General features: G+C 42.4%; 1 protein-coding gene across 1 annotated transcript in view; it reads right to left on the bottom strand.

The window, feature by feature from the left end:
* syne1a (spectrin repeat containing, nuclear envelope 1a) overlaps positions 1-21,232 on the bottom strand; it is a 218,844-nt gene that overhangs the window by 128,669 nt on the left and 68,943 nt on the right. The window contains 16 exon segments of the mRNA XM_034162578.1: positions 5,341-5,366; positions 5,369-5,419; positions 5,421-5,450; positions 5,452-5,481; positions 6,888-6,970; positions 6,973-7,210; positions 7,212-7,250; positions 9,213-9,377; positions 9,460-9,769; positions 10,981-11,153; positions 13,175-13,327; positions 13,329-13,455; positions 13,555-13,716; positions 13,795-14,000; positions 14,080-14,192; positions 14,739-14,946. Coding sequence (XP_034018469.1) covers positions 5,341-5,366; positions 5,369-5,419; positions 5,421-5,450; positions 5,452-5,481; positions 6,888-6,970; positions 6,973-7,210; positions 7,212-7,250; positions 9,213-9,377; positions 9,460-9,769; positions 10,981-11,153; positions 13,175-13,327; positions 13,329-13,455; positions 13,555-13,716; positions 13,795-14,000; positions 14,080-14,192; positions 14,739-14,946 — 2,114 coding nt within the window.

Raw genomic sequence — 21,232 nt, 5'->3', positions numbered from 1 at the left:
AAGAAATGGTTCTCGAGGCATAGGGGAAGAGTGGGGGATGGAGATGAAGGGGCACACAACACAGGGCGGGGGGGGGGGTGAGAGGGAACATATGAGTGGAGCAAGACTTCACATGGGTGACAAAATGGAGAGAACAAGGGATGACAGAATGACGGCATTTGAAAGAGGATGTGAATGTGATGGAGGTGACATGACAGGGGTGAGTGACGGGGACGTAGTGGAAGGAAATCCAACTTAGAATCTGAAAACAACATTTTGACATTCGGATTTAAGACGATTTTATTAAGAACAACAGCAATCAGAGATTTCTGAAGTCCGCCAATCCGGATCCTGATCACTTCCAAAATTCAGTGGAGTCTTCCATGCCCTAATATCTACCTGTGGTGCAAATTTGGTGAGAATCCAAGAAGTAGAAGGGTTTTTTTTTAACGTAATCCTTCAAAGTCTATATAAAGTGAAATCTTGATCTAGAATCTGGATCTGGATTACCTCCAAAATTTAATGGAGTCTTTCATGGCCTAATATCTATCTGTGGTGCAAATTTGGTGAGAATCCATGAAGTACAACGTTTTTATGTAATCCTTCAAAGCCTATATAAAGTGAAATCTTGATCTAGAATCTGGATCCGGTTCTGGATTACATCCAAAATTTAGTGGAGTCTTCCATGCCCTAATATCTATCTGTGGTGCAAATTTGGTGAGAATCCATGAAATAGAAGTTTTTGATTTTATCACACACTTGGCGGACGTAATCAAAAACTGACATAAGATTGAGACATTCAGATAATTATTGGATTAATCAACTGCCAGAAAATTAACTGTCAACAACTGATAATCAATAATCATTTAAAACTAACAGGCTCCAGCTGTTTTATATCACTGTAAATTAAATGTGAAACAAATAATTTAGCTATTTTAAAAATACAGATTAACTACTCAAGCAGATTATATATATTTCTTCTCCAACATAAAAAAAAAAAAGCATTCATGGTAACATTATCCATAAACATGGTCTGTAGGTCACATTATACAGAGCCATGCAACTGACTTTCACCGTTTCGCTGATGATGAGCAGATTTACACGTCTGTTTATGTCGGTAATGTCTCCGATTTTGCAAAACTGGAGGAGTGTCTGACTGCATTAAAAAAACCTGGCTGTCATCTAATTTTCTGCTTTTGACCCCAGATAAGACTGAGATGATTGTTACTGGTCCTGCTGGACAGAGACATCTGGCCGACCAATTAACACCGTCACTGGGTGACCGTGTGTGTATCAGAGAGGTGGCTAAGACTCCTCATTTCCATTCACGAAACGTTGCAAAAATGAGCCTTATCCCAGCAGTCACTGTGTGAGAGGCGGGATGCACCATGGACAGGCCACCAGCCTATCGCAGGTCAGACACACAAACTCATTCACACCTATGGTCAATTTCAGAGTTTCCAATACACCTAACCTGCATGTTTTTGGAGGTGGAAGAAAGGGGGAAGCCCACGAACACATGGGAAGAAGACTCTCAACCTCCACACAGAAAAGGCTGAGTAAGAATCAAATCCTGTTAATTTATTTTAAATGAATTCATGTATGACGTGTACGGCTTTTCTTTTAAATTTGTTCAAGTATTTGCTTTAATTTGATAATCTTGCCCTTTGAAATTTGTCATCTTGAAAGTGCTTTATAAATAAAATTTTAACTTATTATACCTACACTACAGACAGGCAATAACATATTTATGTCCGCAAAAGATGTAATAAAATCATCGGTGTTTATTTATTTGTCTGTCTGTCTGTCTGTCTGTTAGCAGGATTACGTTAAAACTGCTGCACGGATTTTGACAAAATTTTCACGACAAGATAGATATTAGGCCATGGAAGACTCCATTAAATTTTGGAGGTGAGGCGGATCCAGATCCGGATTCTGGATCAAGATTCAGTTTATGTAGACTTTGAAAGATTATGTAAAAAAAAAAAAATACTTCACGGATTCTCACCAATTTGAAGCACAGATAGATATTAGGGCATGAAAGACTGCACTGGAATTTGGAGGTGATCCATATGTGGATTCTGGATCAAGATTTCACTTTATATAGCCTTGAAGGATTACAGCAAAACTACTTCATGGATTTTCACCAGAATTTTCACCGCACATTGGTGTTAGGCCATGGAAGACTCTATTAAATTTTGAAGGTGATCTAAGATTAAGATTTCACTTTGTAGACTTTTAAGGAATATGTCAAAACTACTTCTAGGATACGACATTATGATGTAAAACGAAGATCAGGAAGACACTATTTTTTTTCAGCTTCTGAACTACGTATCAAATCAGTCGGACCATTCTGGATCAGGATGCAATTATTGTATTGTGTTGTGGAATCCGGATGCACATAAAGTCCAGGTGACAATGTGAATCATAAATGGTAAACGGACTGCATTTATATAGCGCTTTTCCATCTGCATGAGACGCTCAAAGCGCTTTACAATGATGCCTCGCATTCACCCATTCACACAAACACACTCGCACACTGATGTCAGAGTGCTGCCATGCAAGGTGCTCACTACACATCAGAAGCAACTCAGGGATTAAGGACCTTGCCCAAGGGTCCTTAGTGATTTTCTGGTCAGGCTGGGGTTTGAACAGAGGATCCTCTGGTCTGAAGCCCAACGCTTAACCACTAGAACATCACCTCCCTCACATATCTTTTATTTTGAGTCCTCATCAAGCCTTGGTGAACAGCAGAGATTTCTGACATCCACCTGATGTCTTGTTATTAATATCACAGGAAATATTAGACGGTTAATTACGGAGACAAAGGAATATTTATAGTATTAATATCTGAAATGTGTAGAAATACCAACAGATCAGGATAAAGTTCAGATCCAATGGAACAAAATACATTTTTAGGAGTGGAGGTATATTAATTCAATCACTGTGTGCCGAAATAAAAGTACTAAAACACAGAAGAGTAGGCTGCTGGTCTTGGTGGAGGTCTGTACTTGAGAGTGCCCTTCTATTTTATTTCAGGGTCAATTTTAGCAACAAAATTCATTATCTGTTTTTAGGACATGTGATGACCTACGTTAGCTCGCTGAAAAGGTGCAAAGCAGAACTCTTATAGTAATTGAAGAAAAATAAGGGGTGATGTGAAATCAAGGAGTAAGTTGGGGGGATTGTCCATAACAAAGGGTCAGTGGATCAATCCCTGGCTTTCTCTGAGCTCATGTTAAAACGTACTGGATAGCAAGACCGTGAACCTCACATTGAAATGTGCAGGTCAGTGCCGTGTCCTGTGCACAACCCACTACCAGTCACATTTAAGTCAGTAATGAACTGACTTCCGATACAATTCCATATGACATGCAGACAGTTATTAAAGTAAGCAAGACCTTAATTTGCTTAAAACATCCTCTAATTGGTACAAGTCTAAGGTGAAATGGGAGGGGCATGGAGAGTGATGAGGAAAGGATGCCAGTGAGGAAACAAGACGTTCAAACTGTATGAGGAAAGAAAGTACCTTCCAAATAAAGTGGCGGCATAAGCAGCAAAAAAACACACATTTCCTCACACCAAACGCAAGTACACGCAGTTTACTGGGAAAATACATAAAGTTTAGCTTAATTATGCCATGATGGCAAGAAAGGGTGCAGCTTTTTATGACGGGTGACAGTGAAAATCTACTGTGAGCTAAAAAAAAAAAGAGGGGAAGCTACTTGTAACTATCCTAAACTCCTTTCCCCTGCTTTTCCCTCTTGTACGTCTGACATTCCCTGTTCACATGGAGCACTCATCCAGACGGGTGCAAAGAGCAAATGGGCCAAATTTATCACACACTAAAAGCCAAGCGATCGGGGAAAATCTCAGCATTCATCAACTGTCAACGAAAGCCAATTAGCCACCAGTGCAACTCCAAAACAACTGACCGTGCTGAGGTTGTCCGTCAATGAATAAGCTGTGCACGAGTTACTACGTGCATGGAAATGGAGTAGATCATTCACTGCTGGTATGCATTTGCATATAAACAAATTAACATCTACTGTATGTATGTTGTTTTTGAGCATGTATACTCTCTTTTTGCATGCACGCTTTGGCAAGGTCTTGCACAGTGTGTTCACAAACAACAGCTAAATAAGTGTTTTTTTTTTTTGCATGCATATTTCTTTGAATGCACTTTTTTGGCAAGGGGTTACACAGGTGTGTTCACAAATAAGTGCTAAGTGGCAAATGTTTATTTATTTATTTATTTTGGATGCACTAGTTTTTTCTTTCTTTTTTGATTTTTTGCACATACTATGTTTTGCATTCGCTAATTTTTGAATGCACTATTTTTTGGCAAGTGGGTGCACAGTGTGGTCACAAATAAGTGGTAATTTGGCATTTTATTTATATTTGCACATACTATTTTGCATGCAATGTTTTTTGGCAAGGGGTTACACATTGTGTTCACAAATAAGTGCTAAATGCAATTGTTTATTTATTTTTTGCATGCACTATTTTTTGAATGCACTATTTTTTGGCAAGGGGTTGCATAGTTTATTCACAAACAAGTTGCTAAATTGGCTTTTTTTTGCACTATTTTTTTTTTTTTTTAATTTTTGCAACATACTATTTTTTGCATGCTAAGGGGTTATATAGTGTGTTTGTAAACAGTGCTAAACTGGACCATTTGTTTGATGTTTTTATTTTTGGCAAGGGGTTTGCATAGTGTGTTCACAAGTGTTAAGTTGCCTGTTTTTTATTTTATTTTATTTGCATGCCACATTTTTTTCTTGCATGTACGATTTTTTTTTTTTTTTTTTGGCAGGCATTGCATGATGTGTTCACAAACAAGTGTTAAATGAACACAGGTTTACTTGTGGGTTCAAAAGCAGCCATAGAGTCCAGCAAATACAGTGAAGACAAATGGACTGGGGAAAGGCGGGGTGGGCATGTGTGTGTGTGTGTGTGTGTGTGTGTGTGGTGTGTGTGTGTGTGTGTGTGTGTGTGTGTGTGTGTGTGTGTGTGTGTGTGTGTGTGTGTGTGGTGTGTGTGTGAGTGAGATGACTTCTAAATGTAGTGATTTCCACAAATGACACTCAGGTCTGCTTCAAATTTAACTGAAGAACAGCAACAACAACAACAAACAGTGAGAAAGTAGAGTGAAGATTAACAAATGCTGCTAGCAACCGCATGGATCTGCGCCTCTCTGCTTTCCTCACCTTTCACCTCTGTGGGACTGATGCACACGAAATGCAACACACACACACACACACACGTAAAACTGTGCATTAACCCACCTACTCAGACATGCCTCGCCTTCTGCCGTGCTGTTTGGAAGTGGTGTTAATTTCAAGAGAAGCTTCGTCTCACCTGTTGTGCTGCTTGATGAGCGCCAGTCACCCGGTTCAGACTGCGAGCCAAGGTCCCTGGAGTATCGCACCAGCTCGTCTCAACTGGCCCTTCAACTTCTCTGCCATTGGGCTCGGCGCTCTGCAAGCCCTCCAGCGTATCCTGAATAAACAACACGGAGAACAGAACGCCCGCCGGCTCAGCGTACACAGCTGTGCAGACACCATTCGATAAGGACGGCTTGCGTTCCCCTTCGCGCCCCGCCTCGGCCCTTCTCAGTCTTCTCGCGTTCCTCGGTGCGCCGACACGTCCTCGCGTTGCGGCTCGCACAGAAGCATTTCTGGGCTTCGTGGGAGTGCGGCAGGAAGGAGCTGCAGATAACCGTTCTCCCGCTCTCCTCAAATTCTGCCCTCAGTCATGAAAAACTCTGACGTATGACCAATACACAACCTTCCCCTCCTTCCCTCACACGCACCACACTCTCACTCATTACAGCGCACGACTCGCACTCATGCGCTCTCCTCTCTGCACAGCCGCACAATATTTGCTCTCCTCCTCTTCCCTTCGTCTGCTCTCTCTCTCTCACACTTCCCCCACTTCATTTCTTGGACTCGTTGCTCTCTGCTCCCCTCCCTCCACCTCGCGTTCTGCTACTTTCTCATCCCTCCTTCTCTTTTTTCTTTTTACTGGTTTACAATCTATCCCTCCACCCACTCCTTGCACTTATTCCTCCACATGCTTTCCCCCCCTTGCAGTCTCTCCCTCGCTCTCCCTCCCAGTGGAATTCAGCTGTCAGCGTTCACAGATGCAGGATGGTTCAAACACACACAACGAGCGCATAACGCAACAAGGCTGGACACAGGAACAGGCTGCAAGAGAAGAGGAGAAGGAGGAGGAGAAGAAGGAGGAGGAGGGGGAAGACTCCTCCTCTGTTCTCTGAGAGCTTCTAAATTGAGAAAAAGAAAAACTGGACAGAAATACAGGCTGGAGAAGATTTAAGGAACAGATGGAGTGTTGACAATACCAAGAAACTGTCAAACTTGAAACATCCCGCAGAGGCCGGAATCGACGCAACAGGGAGGGCGGGGAGTGACGAGGAGGGGCATCGAAGAATCGGACCCCTGGTAGTTGAGGAAGACAGAGGGCGCGCTTTAGTTCAAACAAGTGGGGGACAGAGAGGAAAGAGAATGTTTGGGAGGGAGAGATAGCGGTGGGGAGCGGCGCTCTGCGGGTAAAGATAGGATGAGCGCAGAAAAGGAGGGAAAGTGATTGGATTGCGGCTGTCACTCCTCCCGTCATCCCGGCAAGCTGATTTACAAACTAATCTGTTTTTAGGATTTGCAAACAGAAAGGATAATTACGAAATTAATGCAGGGGATGCTACGTGTGCGCGGCGCGTGCGTCTGTGGGCACTTTCCACTAAATAACGCTAATCACTTTCTTGGAAATTAACTCTGAACAATGCAGCAGCCGTGGCAGCATTTCGGCATCACAATGGGTCAATTCAACTGAACGACACTGTTATTTTAAAGGTAATGAAGAGTAAATGGTACAGATGTTCTGTGAACAGCACCTTAGCCAGCTGCATCCTTCCACGCCTCCTCCCCATTGCTCCGCCCTTCTGCGCGAATCAGCTCCTGGCTCCAACCTTCAACCGGTCATCCAGCTCTTTGAGTTCTTCCTCGAGCCGAGCGGTCAGGCCGTCGTATTCCTTCTCCGAGCGGCCGGCGGCGGCCAGCGCCTCCTCCAGGCTGTCCCGGGCACGGAGAGCAGCTCCCTCCCATTGCTCCAGAGCCTGGGACAGCGCCACCAGCTGTCGGTCCATGGCCTCGCAGCCGCCTGCCGCCGTGTGCTCGGCTGTGGATGCAGCGCTCCGACGCACCCGACTGCTGATATTCGCGGCCTTCTCGGAGTTGGCATTCCACGCGCTCCTGCAGGGTTTGGAGACGGGGAGAGGAGACAGGAGACAAAGTTGCTACAGTAACCGTGGCTACGGAAACGGCAGCATCTGGATGTGCGGCTGATTCTATTTAAAGAGGTTTTATCTCTACATCTCCCTCTTCACGACTTTCTATCTTTACTGTGTACTCTTTGATACCGTCTTCTCTTTGGTTGTTCTTATCTACATGTAGTTTTAAATTCACTATCTCAATACTCTCACTGTTCTTTTCCTAATTTAATTATTCCTCTCCATCCGGCTTTACCACCTCCATCTCTTATCGCCTGGAAATGTAGCACCTGGAAGACAGATGGTGCAAAAGCACTTGAGTGTGATGCGATCTCAGCGAGCTCATACAGGGACTATAAATGGGGGGAAAAACCAGCACCTGATCATTTTAGTGCATGGGAGCGGCATGATATGAACATTAACCTTGAGCTCATGAACGTGACAGTGGGAATTACTCAGTAGCACCTTGTCTATATAAGGAATTATATTTCCATTTTTATCAAAAAAAGGCTTTACACTCTGCAAACACATTCATAATGTGATAATTAGGACCCGCGTGTGAAATATAAATGCAAATCAATATTCTGTCACACATTTCTTCTCGTCGGTAATTGCAGATTCATTATAAAGGGGAAAGAGTGGGCACTGATTCCAGTTATTTTACCTTTCCTTCGTGAGGTAATTGAACAACTTAAAGGCAGTAAACTGTACTGGGAGAGACTGGGGTACTGCATCAATTCTAAAACTCCACATAATTACTCTCCTTCGAAACAGGAGTCACTTTTGATTAGTTATGTTCATATAATGCACCAAGCAGTTGCCATAGCAACATATTACTTGGAAAAAAAACACCTTTAAGATCATACTGGGTGTAGTTTCGCACATATAACACGTCTTAGATGCTTGATGCTTTTGCCAGTTTTACACTTACAGTACGCCAAAACAAAACATTTGTCAGCATATTATAAGTCTGTTAAAACAGTGTAAAATAAAAGGTGGTCGAAACTGATTCAACACACTTTATTTTAAATAGTTTGTGCCATACATAGTTTTATTATATGAGGTATAATATGGATTCATGTCATTTGAGGGAGCTGACAGGATTACACACAGGTGTTACTGTGTTCAGCCCAGCACACCCGTCCCTCTGTTGGAGTGTGAAGAAAATAACTCGAAGGCTTTTGTTCAGATTTGGACCAAATCTGGTGGAATGATTGAGTATCAGGTAATGACAAAATGATTACATTTTGAGAAAAATCATTTAAACATTAATATCACAGGCCCACTGCTTATTCCGAGAAATTGGTTAGAGATACGTGCATGGTTACTACTCCACACTAATATGAAGTCATATATCATCTTTCTACTGAATACATAGTACTTTGGAGCTAATGTACATCAAACACGGTGGAATGGTTTTGTGTAAGCCAATGTTAAGTGGCTCAGCTTTGGACAGAATTAATCCAATGTCAAAGCCATGCAGAACCATACATTATTGTATCACTGAATCATAATAACTAACCACATTAGTAATCAATAGGGAAACTTTTTAAAGTCACTATGTAGACACACCAGGGCTTGTCTCAAGGTTACAAGCGCATTAGGTGGGAGATAGGTGACAGTTTAATAACTCCTACACCCACTTAATGTCCATTGCATAATGATATGTGATTGCTTTTACTACCTGCTACTCAAGAACACATCAGCCTCCCTCCCAGATGTGTTTAATCAGCGTTGAAACTATTTTTTTGAAGGTTACCCACTGTTCAAAAACTCCGTCCATAATGAATGGTATATCATTTTTGCACAAACATATTGTACACCTATACAAAATCCCTCCCACACACACACACACCCTGACACTGCTATAAGGACTTCCTTGAAAAGTAGCAAATAATGTACTTGAGTTGCATTTGAGTATTTGTGTCCTGATGCTCTGTCTTACCCTCACTTCTGATAGTTTCTTTTTGACAGAAGCAGAGTCTCCTGATGTATCAGACCAATGCTGTAGCTCCTCCCCTGCAGACATTAGCCAATCGGTGAGCTCCCTGACAGCCTCCAGGTATCCCTGGTGCTCCAGCACCACAGCCTGAGCCAAGTGTACTCTCTCCTAAAGAAACGACACAATTATTTTCATTTGTTGGTGAAATATTAAGTAATTAAGTCATCGCAGTTTCATGATGTTTCTGTACCTCCACTAATGTTGTGAGGTCATCAATCTGCGCCTGTAACTGGGTACGAGCACCGTAGTTAAAGCTGGCATCGCCAGTCTTCTTGAAGAGCTCTCTGGCCTTTTCCTCCAGGCTGGATAGCGCAACTTGGTGGTCTTCCATGTCAGCCAGCATTGTTCTCAGCCTGTCCAGTTGGGAGGCCTTCTCTCTGGGACCTGGTTGTGGGGTGAGAGGGCAACACACCTCTCGCTCTACAGCCTCCATCCAGCACTGCAACTGGGCTGCACTATCCAAGTATCCTCCCCACTGAGACACCGTCCACTCCAATCGACTGCAAGAAGACATATAATTCATATCATATAATCGTGTAATTGACAAACATAAGAAAAAACAGTGGTCTCATGAGCAACTTGACAGGCCTGTCTTACTTTATTTTATGCTATGGTCATTTTGCATGATAAAAGATGCAAACCTGACCTAAAACGAGAGGTTCACTGGTCCTCAACTGTATCCATCAGAACCCAAAATTTGAGAGCAGAATACAGAGCAGCTTTTATGGAATTACACACAGAACTTTTGTGGACTCCACCACTCACTGACTGACTCCAGTAATCCTGTGCATCCTCTGATAATCGCAGGGAATACAGATTTCACAATATTTTATTTAATATTTATATGAAAAATCTGTTAATCCAACAAATTATCCTATTTGTGAGAAAAAAAACATGATCCAGTTAGAACCACAGGGTTTATGAACTGGTGCACCTATGATCCATCCTTCTGTTGGCAGAGGCCCCGGATGCAGTAGAAGAACTGTCAATGTCTCGACTAAACTGACTGATATTTGGGTCTCATCAGGCTCAGATCTCATCCCGGGTCTGGAGCCATCAGACCGAAGTGAACCCATGACCATCTTTACCCCCAAATTGCTCCCGGTGTGCAGCTGAGCACCTTGTATGGCAGCATCAGTGTGTGAGAGTGTGTGCTCAGACAGAAAAACTCAACAGATATACAGATCATTTATCATCTGCACATACAAACATACGATGACACCTGCTGCCTCTTGCCTCCTGTTATCCATTTCCCCTTAAAACACAAACACGCTGCGTGTATGACTCACCATTTGCCATCCACCATTTAGTCCCTAATGAGATCAATTTATTCTGGGAGGGGCCATAAGTGCTCAGTTGCATACACACACGTGCGCATATAGACAGCCATGCACATGCATACACGCATGCACTGACACACAAAAAGCATGAAATTGCACAGATCAATCAGTGTTACAAAATGAGACAAATGTGTCTCATTATATACTTAAGTTAATAGTTATTAATGGCATTGAGACGTTACGCTGAAAACGCTCTGTTTCCTCGACACAGGCTTTTGGCACACAGGAAAATGACCTCTATAACACCCAAGGGTATAACGTGCACAATCACGAATGGTTATGTGATAATGATCAAGTCTTTAATAGGAAATTTTAAATGATGTGATTATATTGCAGGGTGATAGTTTGAGGTCGGCCGTCTCCACGGTTACCTGTGACAGCTCATGGCTGTGACCAGCAGCGTTGCCCACACATCCTCCACTTCCTGAAGCTGAGAACGGACCACTTGCTGTTCGGCTGCACCGTAGCTGCGCAGCGCCAACTCCCCCTTACCCACTGCCATGTTCAGCTTGACTTCCCCCTCCCCCTTCAGCAGTAGGATATCCTGTTACAGCAAAGCAGGGACACGAGGGATGAGAATTACACCTTAAATTTTGGATGAAAAACTTCAGAAAGCAAACAGCCCCCTCTTGTGTTTACTGCAAAACTGTAGTAGACATTCCATACGGAATTCCTATTTTATTACAGAAATTTACAATACTAGCATGATCACCATGGATAAATCCACCTTAATCTATCTTAAATTTCCCCAAATAAAAATACTTAAAATATATATTTTAGTAAATTTATAAAATGAATGAATTCATTGAGTCATTTTCTATACCCCGCTTATGCCACGGCACGGGGTACTGGAGCCTATCCCAGCAGTCATAGGATGGTAGACAGGGTACACTATGCACCGGACACCAGTCTATCGTCATGCCACATATAGACAAACAAACATCCACACTCACACACACATCTAACATCAATTTAAAGTGTCAAATTCACCAAACCTGCATGTCTTTAGAAGTGGGAGAAAGTCAGAGCACCCAGAGAGAACCCACGTGATCATAATCCATAATAAAATTCAATTAATTAAATCCATAAAATCTCCCAAATAACAATAGCTAACTGTTTTCATAGGTTTCTATAGTCATTATATTTATTAAGTATGAGTTAATAAGTAGAATATACATTATTTTGAGCACACCCAATAAGTGTGTCTATAATATGTTGAATCATTAGTCCTTCCTTCGAGCAATTACTGTGATACATGTTCCAAGTTCCAGCAAAATTATATACGTTTAATTCAACTCAATTTATTTCATTTATATAGCCACAAATCACAGCAAAGCTGCCCCAAGGGGCTTCACACAAGTAAGGTCTCACCTTACCAACCCCTACAGCAAGCACACAGGCGACATAATAGACTATGTGAAACCACCTGGACAACTGAGAGCCTTCACACAAACACACAGGCGACAGTGGTAAGGAAAAACCTCCTCTGGTGATATTGAGAAAGAAACCTCAAGCAGACCAGAATTAGAGGGGTGACCCACTGTTTAGGCCATTCTAACAGTTTTTACAAAGATTTACCAAGCTGAAGAAACAGGAAACAGCAAAACTAAAATAGCATCAAAACAAAGTTCATTATTGAGGTAAGCACGTAGTCACGTAGATAAGTCTGGTGGCATGCAGTGCAGGGCCAGCGTCCATCCATCACCTCGTCAGTTCCACGTTAGTAAAGGCTGTCTTGATGAAAGACTGCATTTGACGCTGTCATTGTGTTGCAGCACTGTTTCCTTATTTTAGTCATGTTACAGTCTTTATATAATATGTTGTGCAATTATCTTGGCGTTAGATACTGCAGCAAGGCAGTGACATTGTATCTAATGTTAGCATGAGTGGCTCCATTATGAGCAACGGGATTCATAATGTGCTTTAAAAAAGACAGAGAATCTGAGTGAGGGGAGCACCTTAAAGCACTGATTCAAAACGGATTTAATGGTTTACATGTCTTGAAAACTTGCTAGCAGTACATTTTATGCTAACCGGCTAACACTGGCATGAAAACAGACGTGTCACATGATAAAGAGTTAACGTTACCTTGAAAACCCACTAGTCTCACATAACACGATGCTAACAGGCATCATATAACATGGCACTGATTGGTTAAAATTAGCACAAAAAGTTGCTAGCATCATATAACGTGATGCTAACAGGTATCACATAATGTGATGCTAACGTACTAATGCTACCATGAGCCGAGTGCCTCCATTGTGAGCAGTGAGATTTATATTGTGCTGTTAAAAACATACACAGAGTTACAATTTGCTTAGAAAAATCTTACTGTAGATCTTCGGGTAATTGTACATATTACCTGAAAAAAGGACAATCTATCTATGTGTGTTTTTGAGTTTTTTGCTGCACAGACTAACTCAAGAACATATAACAGACACAGATTTGGGCCTAATAGAATTATGTTATGGATTCCTGCACTATCGCCATCAGGACAGATTCTTGTACCTCTCCAACACCTTGCTGTTAAATCGGATTTTAATTTCATTGTTCATGTTCTCTCACCTGGACAGTCTCCAGTCTTTGCTCCAACTGCTTTTTTGACCCCATGGTGCTATCTGCTGTGCCCAGTCGCTCTTGGATCTCCTCTAACCAGGCCCAAACCCCTTGAAGAGTCTCCCAAAGGCCTGACTCCTCTTGGCAGCCTCGTAGTTTCTCCCCTAGCTTCCTTCACTAGGTTTTGGTGCTCCATCTGGATTTGGGACATCACTTTCAGCTCTCCTCCTGACCCCCGTCCTGCCTCGGACAGAGATTGAGCTTCCTGGCAGAGGTGCTCCACAGAGTCTCTTAAAACCGGCAATACATAACAGCAGAATTTTTAACAGCTGAGATGATAACAGTGGTACAGCATCGATGATCATTGGCCTTAACAGATCTACACACACCTTCTTACTAGGAGCTCGTCGTAAATTTTCTCCAGCCTCGCCAGATCTTTGCTGACGTCATGAGCTCCTTGCTGGACGTCCGCCTCAACAACTGGATTAGTCTTCAGAGCAAAGTCCGTCTGCTTCAGCCATTCTTCTATATCCTCCACGCGCTCTTCAAAGCTACAGAGCAGAACATCATTTAAAACATTTTTGAATTCCTTTGTTGAAATACAAACCAAAACAGCTCAGAGAGCTTACTTCTCCAGAAGGTTAATACTCGTTTCCAGATCTTGCTGGCACTCAGAGAACCTCTCCACGTAGCTCCTCCACTCTTTCCGACAAGACAAGAGACACTCTTGGACCTGCGCTGATCCAGCTTTGGAGAGGTGAAGTTTGATTCTCTCAGCTTCCTCACAAATCTGTGACAGATGCTCCTCGCCCTCCGACGTATGCTCTGCTGACACCTGTGGATGTTGGAGGGTGAACAGGTGAAAAGTGCTTTCTTTTCGAAGTGAGTAGCCCGAATCAGTTACATAACAGTACCTTCAGCCTTTGCAATTTGGATCCAAGGGCGGCAACATCCCCCGACTGGTTCGCACAATCTTTTAGCTCCAACTTGAGATCATCCAGTCGGGAGCGGTAACGCTGGACAAGCTCTGAGGTGAGGAAGAGATGAGCGGAAAGTGATGAAAAACGGTGTGTGTGGGGAAAAAAACGATCAAAGATATAAAAACGAAGGCCGACTCCAAACGACAGCAGCACGAGAAGAGCAGACGTGTCGAGGCAGATGGGGTGTGTGGGCATGTCCATGAGATGCGGCGCTGCGTTGCCCCAGCAACAAGCGGAAAATGACTCCCACGAGAACAGATGCGATGAGGGCGACATAACTCTCTGAGGCACAGGTGTGTGTCTCAGGCAAAAAAAAAAAAGTGTACACAAGTGTTCTAGACAGTGTGAGTTGTAGTGGGCGGTTTGAGAGTACTCTGGGGGAAAATGTAGGCTAATCAACATGAAATCTGATCACCACTACCACGAACTAATCACAGTGCATCATGTAATAAACTGCCTTTTAGTCAGGTAATTATGAGATTACCCAATTAAAATATATAGCAGTGTAAATAATAAAGTTCCCAAAGGACAGACACAGTCTGTGCAGCCTAAATCCAATGCAAAAGAATATAATGTACCCAAACATGTCTTACCATTAAAGTGGAGCTGTAGTCCATCCTGGAGGTTTCCTCTGGTCCTGGTGCAGCGCTGGGAAACAGCCTCTGTTCTCTTTGCAATGGAGGTGAGGACAGAGGAGAGACGCGACAGCTCCTGAGAGGGATGTGACCTGCACATCGCACTCAGAGTATCTCTAGCACAGTCCATGTCTGCTCTTTGCTGCTGCAAAACACACTGCAGATCCTGCAACCGAATAACACCAGAAGGGAGAGAATTCACGAAGGTTATTTATTACTTGTGTAACTCCAGCGTGGATGACTGCAGCGCCGGCTAATTTTTCCGGCTTCACTTGATGTCACCGTATGATGTTGTTGACATAAGAGGTCTGTTTGCCCCAGGAGAGCACAAGTGCCTGCAGAAAAGTGCGTTTCAATATCTCAGCTCGTCCCTGAGATATGGTCGTTTATATATTATATCACCTCTGCCAAGGACGTGATAAAATCTTCACCGTTTATTTATTTGTCTGACTGTCAGCAGGATTACATCAAAACTACTGCATGGACTTTGATGACATTTTCACCACAGATAGATATTAGGGCATGGAATATTCCGTTCAATTCTGGAGGTGATCTGGATCCGGATCCAGATCCTGGCACAAGATTTCTCTTTATATAGCCTTTGAAGGATTACGTCAAAACTACTTAAATCAAAACTACTTCACAGATTCTCACCAACTTTGCACCACAGATAGATATTAGGGCATGTAAGTCTCCTCTGAATTTTGGAGGTGATCCGAATCCAGATTCTGGATCAAGATTTCACGTTATAGGCTTTGAAGGATTACGTCAAAACTACTTCAGGGAATCTCACCAAATTTGCACCACAGCTCGATATTAGGGAATGGAAGACTCCACTGAATTTTGGAGGTGATCCGGATTCCAGATAATGATTTCACTTTATAGGATTTGAAGGATTACTTCATAACTGTATCTGTTAGCTGTTTGAACTGAGCTGTTTGAGTTCTTTGAATTAACAGTCTTTTTCAAGACTTTTTTACTTTTTTTTTTTTACTTTTTCACCGTGCTCCAACGCCTAAAGAAGACCTCTAACGGTCGAAGCATCGCGACGGAGCTCTTTTATCAGCTAACCTTCATCAGCGTTAGCAAGCTAGTTAGCTTGCCAACGCTTTCGTTTTTATTTTTATTTTATTTTTTAGCACTGTTGTCGTGCTGCTCCACAGCCTGTCCAGTGGATTTTTATTTTATTTTAGCACTGTTGTCGTGCGTTACCTGTGCTGCTCCACAGCCTGGCCAGTGGATTTTTATTTTATTTTTTAGCACTGTTGTCGTACCTGTGCTGCTCCACAGCCTGTCCAGTGGATTTTGATTTTGATTTTATTTTTTTTGGCACTGTTGTCGTGTGTTACCTGTGCTGCTCCACAGCCTGTCCAGTGGATTTTTATTTTATTTTAGCACTGTTGTCGTGTGTTACCTGTGCTGCTCCACAGCCTGTCCAGTGGATTTTGATTTTGATTTTATTTTTTTTGGCACTGTTGTCGTGTGTTACCTGTGCTGCTCCACAGCCTGTCTAGTGGATTTTTATTTTATTTTTTACCACTGTTGTCGTGTGTTACCTGTGCTGCTCCACAGCCTGTCCAGTGGATTTTTATTTTATTATTTTATTTTATTTATTTATTTATTTTTTATTTTTTTTTTTTTTTTAGCACTGTTGTCGTGCGTTACCTGTGCTGCTTCACAGCCTGTCCAGTGGATTTTTATTTTATTTTTTACCACTGTTGTCGTGCGTTACCTGTGCTGCTCCACAGCCTGTCCAGTGGATTTTTATTTTATTTTTTACCACTGTTGTCGTGCGTTACCTGTGCTGCTCCACAGCCTGTCCAGTGGATTTTATTTAGCGCTGTTGTCGTGCGTTACCTGTGCTGCTCCACAGCCTGTCTAGTGGATTTTTATTTTGTTTTAGCACTGTTGTCGTGCGTTGCCTGTGCTGCTCCACAGCCTGTCCAGTGGATTTTTATTTTTATTTTATTTATTTTTAGCACTGTTGTTGTGCGTTACCTGTGCTGCTCCACAGCCTGTCTAGTGGATTTTTATTTTGTTTTAGCACTGTTGTTGTGCGTACCTGTGCTGCTCCACAGCCTGTCTAGTGGATTTTTATTTTGTTTTAGCACTGTTGTTGTGCGTTACCTGTGCTGCTCCACAGCCTGTCTAGTGGATTTCTATTTTGTTTTAGCACTGTTGTCGTGCGTTACCTGTGCTGCTCCACAGCCTGTCTAGTGGATTTCTATTTTGTTTTAGCACTGTTGTCGTGCGTTGCCTGTGCTGCTCCACAGCCTGTCCAGTGGATTTTTATTTTATTTTATTTTTTAGCACTGTTGTTGTGCGTTACCTGTGCTGCTCCACAGCCTGTCCAGTGGATTTTTATTTTTATTTTATTTTTTAGCACTGTTGTTGTGCGTTACCTGTGCTGCTCCACAGCCTGTCTAGTGGATTTTTATTTTATTTTAGCACTGTTGTCGTGCGTTACCTGTGCTGCTCCACAGCCTGTCTATTTAGCACTGTTGTCGTGCGTTGCCTGTGCTGCTCCACAGCCTGTCCAGTGGATTTTTATTTTTATTTTATTTTATTTTTTAGCACTGTTGTTGTGCGTTACCTGTGCTGCTCCACAGCCTGTCTAGTGGATTTTTATTTTATTTTAGCACTGTTGTCGTGCGTTACCTGTGCTGCTCCACAGCCTGTCTAGTGTCGGATTCCCTGTTTGGGAATCCGCTAGCTTAGCGTAGCTACTAGCTCTTAGCCGTTTTAGCATGGCGGCTTCTCCTGTCTCTCCCGCACTTTTCTGCTCTGGGTGTGAAATGTTTAGTTATTCCTCGGCCTCTTTTAGCAGTAACGGTACATGTAATAAGTGCAGCTTATTCGTAGCTTTGGAGGCCAGGCTGGGCGAATTGGAGGCTCGGCTCCGCACCGTGGAAAATTCTACAGCTAGCCAGGCCCCTGTAGTCGGTGCGGACCAAGGTAGCTTAGCCGCCGTTAGTTCCCCCCTGGCAGACCCCGTGCAGTCGGGAAGGCAGGCTGACTGGGTGACTGTGAGGAGGAAGCGTAGCCCTAAACAGAAGCCCCGTGTACACCGTCAACCCGTTCACATCTCTAACCGTTTTTCCCCACTCGACGATACACTCGCCGAGGATCAAACTCTGGTTATTGGCGACTCTGTTTTGAGAAATGTGAAGTTAGCGACACCAGCAACCATTGTCAATTGTCTTCCGGGGGCCAGAGCAGGCGACATCGAAGGACATTTGAAATTGCTGGCTAAGGCTAAGCGTAAATTTGGTAAGATTGTAATTCACGTCGGCAGTAATGACACTCGGTTACGACAATCGGAGGTCACTAAAATTAACATTGAATCGGTGTGTAACTTTGCAAAAACAATGTCGGACTCTGTTGTTTTCTCTGGGCCCCTCCCCAATCAGACCGGGAGTGACATGTTTAGCCGCATGTTCTCCTTGAATTGCTGGCTGTCTGAGTGGTGTCCAAAAAATGAGGTGGCTTCATTGATAATTGGCAAAGCTTCTGGGGAAAACCTGGTCTTGTTAGGAGAGACGGCATCCATCCCACTTTAGAGGGAGCAGCTCTCATTTCTAGAAATCTGGCCAATTTTTGGGATCCTCCAAACTGTGACTGTCTAGCGTTGGGACCAGGAGGCAGAGCTGTAGTCTTACACACCTCTCTGCAGCTTCTCTCCCCCTGCCATCCCCCTATTACCCCATCCCCGTAGAGACGGTGCCTGCTCCCAGACCACCAATAACTAGCAAAAATCTATTTAAGCATAAAAATTCAAAAAGAAAAAATAATATAGCACCTTCAATTGCACCACAGACTAAAACAGTTAAATGTGGTCTATTAAACATTAGGTCTCTTTCTTCTAAGTCCCTGTTGGTAAATGATATAATAATTGATCAACGTATTGATTTATTCTGCCTAACAGAAACTTGGTTACAGCAGGATGAATATGTTAGTTAAATGAGTCAACACCCCCGAGTCACACTAACTGTCCAGAATGCTCGTAGCACGGGCCGGGGCGGAGGATTAGCGCAATCTTCCATTCCAGCTTATTAATTAATCAAAAACCTAGACAGAGCTTTAATTCATTTGAAAGCTTGTCTCTTAGTCTTGTCCATCCAAATTGGAAGTCCCAAAAACCAGTTTTATTTGTTATTATCTATCGTCCACCTGGTCGTTACTGTGAGTTTCTCTGTGAATTTTCAGACCTTTTGTCTGACTTAGTGCTTAGCTCAGATAAGATAATTATAGTGGGCGATTTTAAACATCCACACAGATGCTGAAAATGACAGCCTCAACACTGCATTTAATCTATTATTAGACTCTATTGGCTTTGCTCAAAAAGTAAATGAGTCCACCCACCACTTAATCATATTTTAGATCTTGTTCTGGACTTATGGTATGGAAATAGAAGACTTAACAGTATTCCCTGAAAACTCCCTTTTGTCTGATCATTTTTTAATAACATTTACATTTACCCTGATGGACTACCCTGCAGTGGGGAATAAGTTTCATTACACTAGAAGTCTTTCAGAAAGCGCTGTAACTAGGTTTAAGGATATGATTCCTTCTTTATGTTCTCTAATGTCATATACCAACACAGAGCAGAGTAGCTACCTAAACTCTGTAAGGGAGTTAGAGTATCTTGTCAATAGTTTTACATCCTCATTGAAGACAACTTTGGATGCTGTAGCTCCTCTGAAAAAGAGAGCTTTAAATCAGAAGTGTCTGACTCCGTGGTATAACTCACAAACTCGTAGCTTAAAGCAGATAACCCGTAAGTTGGAGAGGAAATGGCGTCTCACTAATTTAGAAGATCTTCACTTAGCCTGGAAAAAGAGTTTGTTGCTCTATAAGAAAGGCCCTTCGTGAAGCTAGGACATCTTTCTACTCATCACTAATTGAAGAAAATAAGAACAACCCCAGGTTTCTTTTCAGCACTGTAGCCAGGCTGACAAAGAGTCAGAGCTCTATTGAGCTGAGTATTCCATTAACTTTAACTAGTAATGACTTCATGACTTTCTTTGCTAACAAAATTTTGACTATTAGAGAAAAAATTACTCATAACCATCCAAAGATGTATCGTTATCTTTGGCTGCTTTCAGTGATGCCGGTATTTGGTTAGACTCTTTCTCTCCGATTGTTCTGTCTGAGTTATTTTCATTAGTTACTTCATCCAACCATCAACAGGCTTATTAGACCCCATTCCTGCCAGGCTGCTCAAGGAAGTCCTACCATTATTTAATGCTTCAATCTTAAATATGATCAATCTATCTTTGTTAGTTGGTTATGTACCACAGGCCTTTAAGGTGGCAGTAATTAAACCATTACTTAAAAAGCCATCACTTGACCCAGCTATCTTAGCTAATTATAGGCCAATCTCCAACCTTCCTTTCTCTCAAAGATTCTTGAGAGGGTAGTTGTAAAAACAGCTAACTGATCACCTGCAGAGGAATGGTCTATTTGAAGAGTTTCAGTCAGGTTTTAGAATTCATCATAGTACAGAAACAGCATTAGTGAAGGTTACAAATGATCTTCTTATGGCTTTGGACAGTGGACTTATCTCTGTGCTTGTTCTGTTGGACCTCAGGCTGCTTTTGATACTGTTGACCATAAAATTTTATTACAGAGATTAGAGCATGTCATAGGTATTAAAGGCATTGCGCTGCGGTGGTTTGAATCATATTTGTCTAATAGATTACATTTTGTTCATGTAATGGGGAATCTTCTTCACAGACTAAAGTTAATTATGGAGTTCCACAAGGTTCTGTGCTAGACCAATTTTATTCACTTTATACATGCTTCCTTGGGCAGTATTATTAGACGGTATTGCTTAAAGTTTCGTTGTTGCGCAGATGATACCCAGCTTTATCTATCCATGAAGCCAGAGGATACGCACCAATTAGCTAAACTGCAGGATTGTCTTACAGACATAAGACATGGATGACCTCTAATTTCCTGCTTTTAAACTCAGATAAAACTGAAGTTATTGTACTTGGCCCCACAAATCTTAGAAGCATGGTGTCTAACCAGATCGTTACTCTGGATGGCATTTCCCTGATCTCTAGTAATACTGTGAGAAATCTTGGAGTTATTTTTGATCAGGATATGTCATTCAAAGCGCATATTAAACAAATATGTAGGACTGCCTTTTTGCATTTACGCAATATCTCTAAAATCAGAAAGGTCTTGTCTCAGAGTGATGCTGAAAACTAATTCATGCATTTGTTCCTCTAGGCTGGACTATTGTAATTCATTATTATCAGGTTGTCCTAAAAGTTCCCTAAAAAGCCTTCAGTTGGTTCAGAATGCTGCAGCTAGAGTACTGACGGGGACTAGCAGGAGAGAGCATATCTCACCCGTGTTGGCCTCCCTTCATTGGCTTCCTGTTAATGCTAGAATAGATTTAAAATTCTTCTTCTACTTATAAGGTTTGAATAATCAGGTCCCAT

Source organism: Thalassophryne amazonica, chromosome 21 (genome assembly GCF_902500255.1).
Source record: "Thalassophryne amazonica chromosome 21, fThaAma1.1, whole genome shotgun sequence".
Lineage (NCBI taxonomy): Eukaryota > Metazoa > Chordata > Actinopteri > Batrachoidiformes > Batrachoididae > Thalassophryne > Thalassophryne amazonica.
The sequence above is the reverse complement of the archived record's forward strand: the minus strand, read 5'-3'. Positions and strand labels throughout refer to the sequence as shown.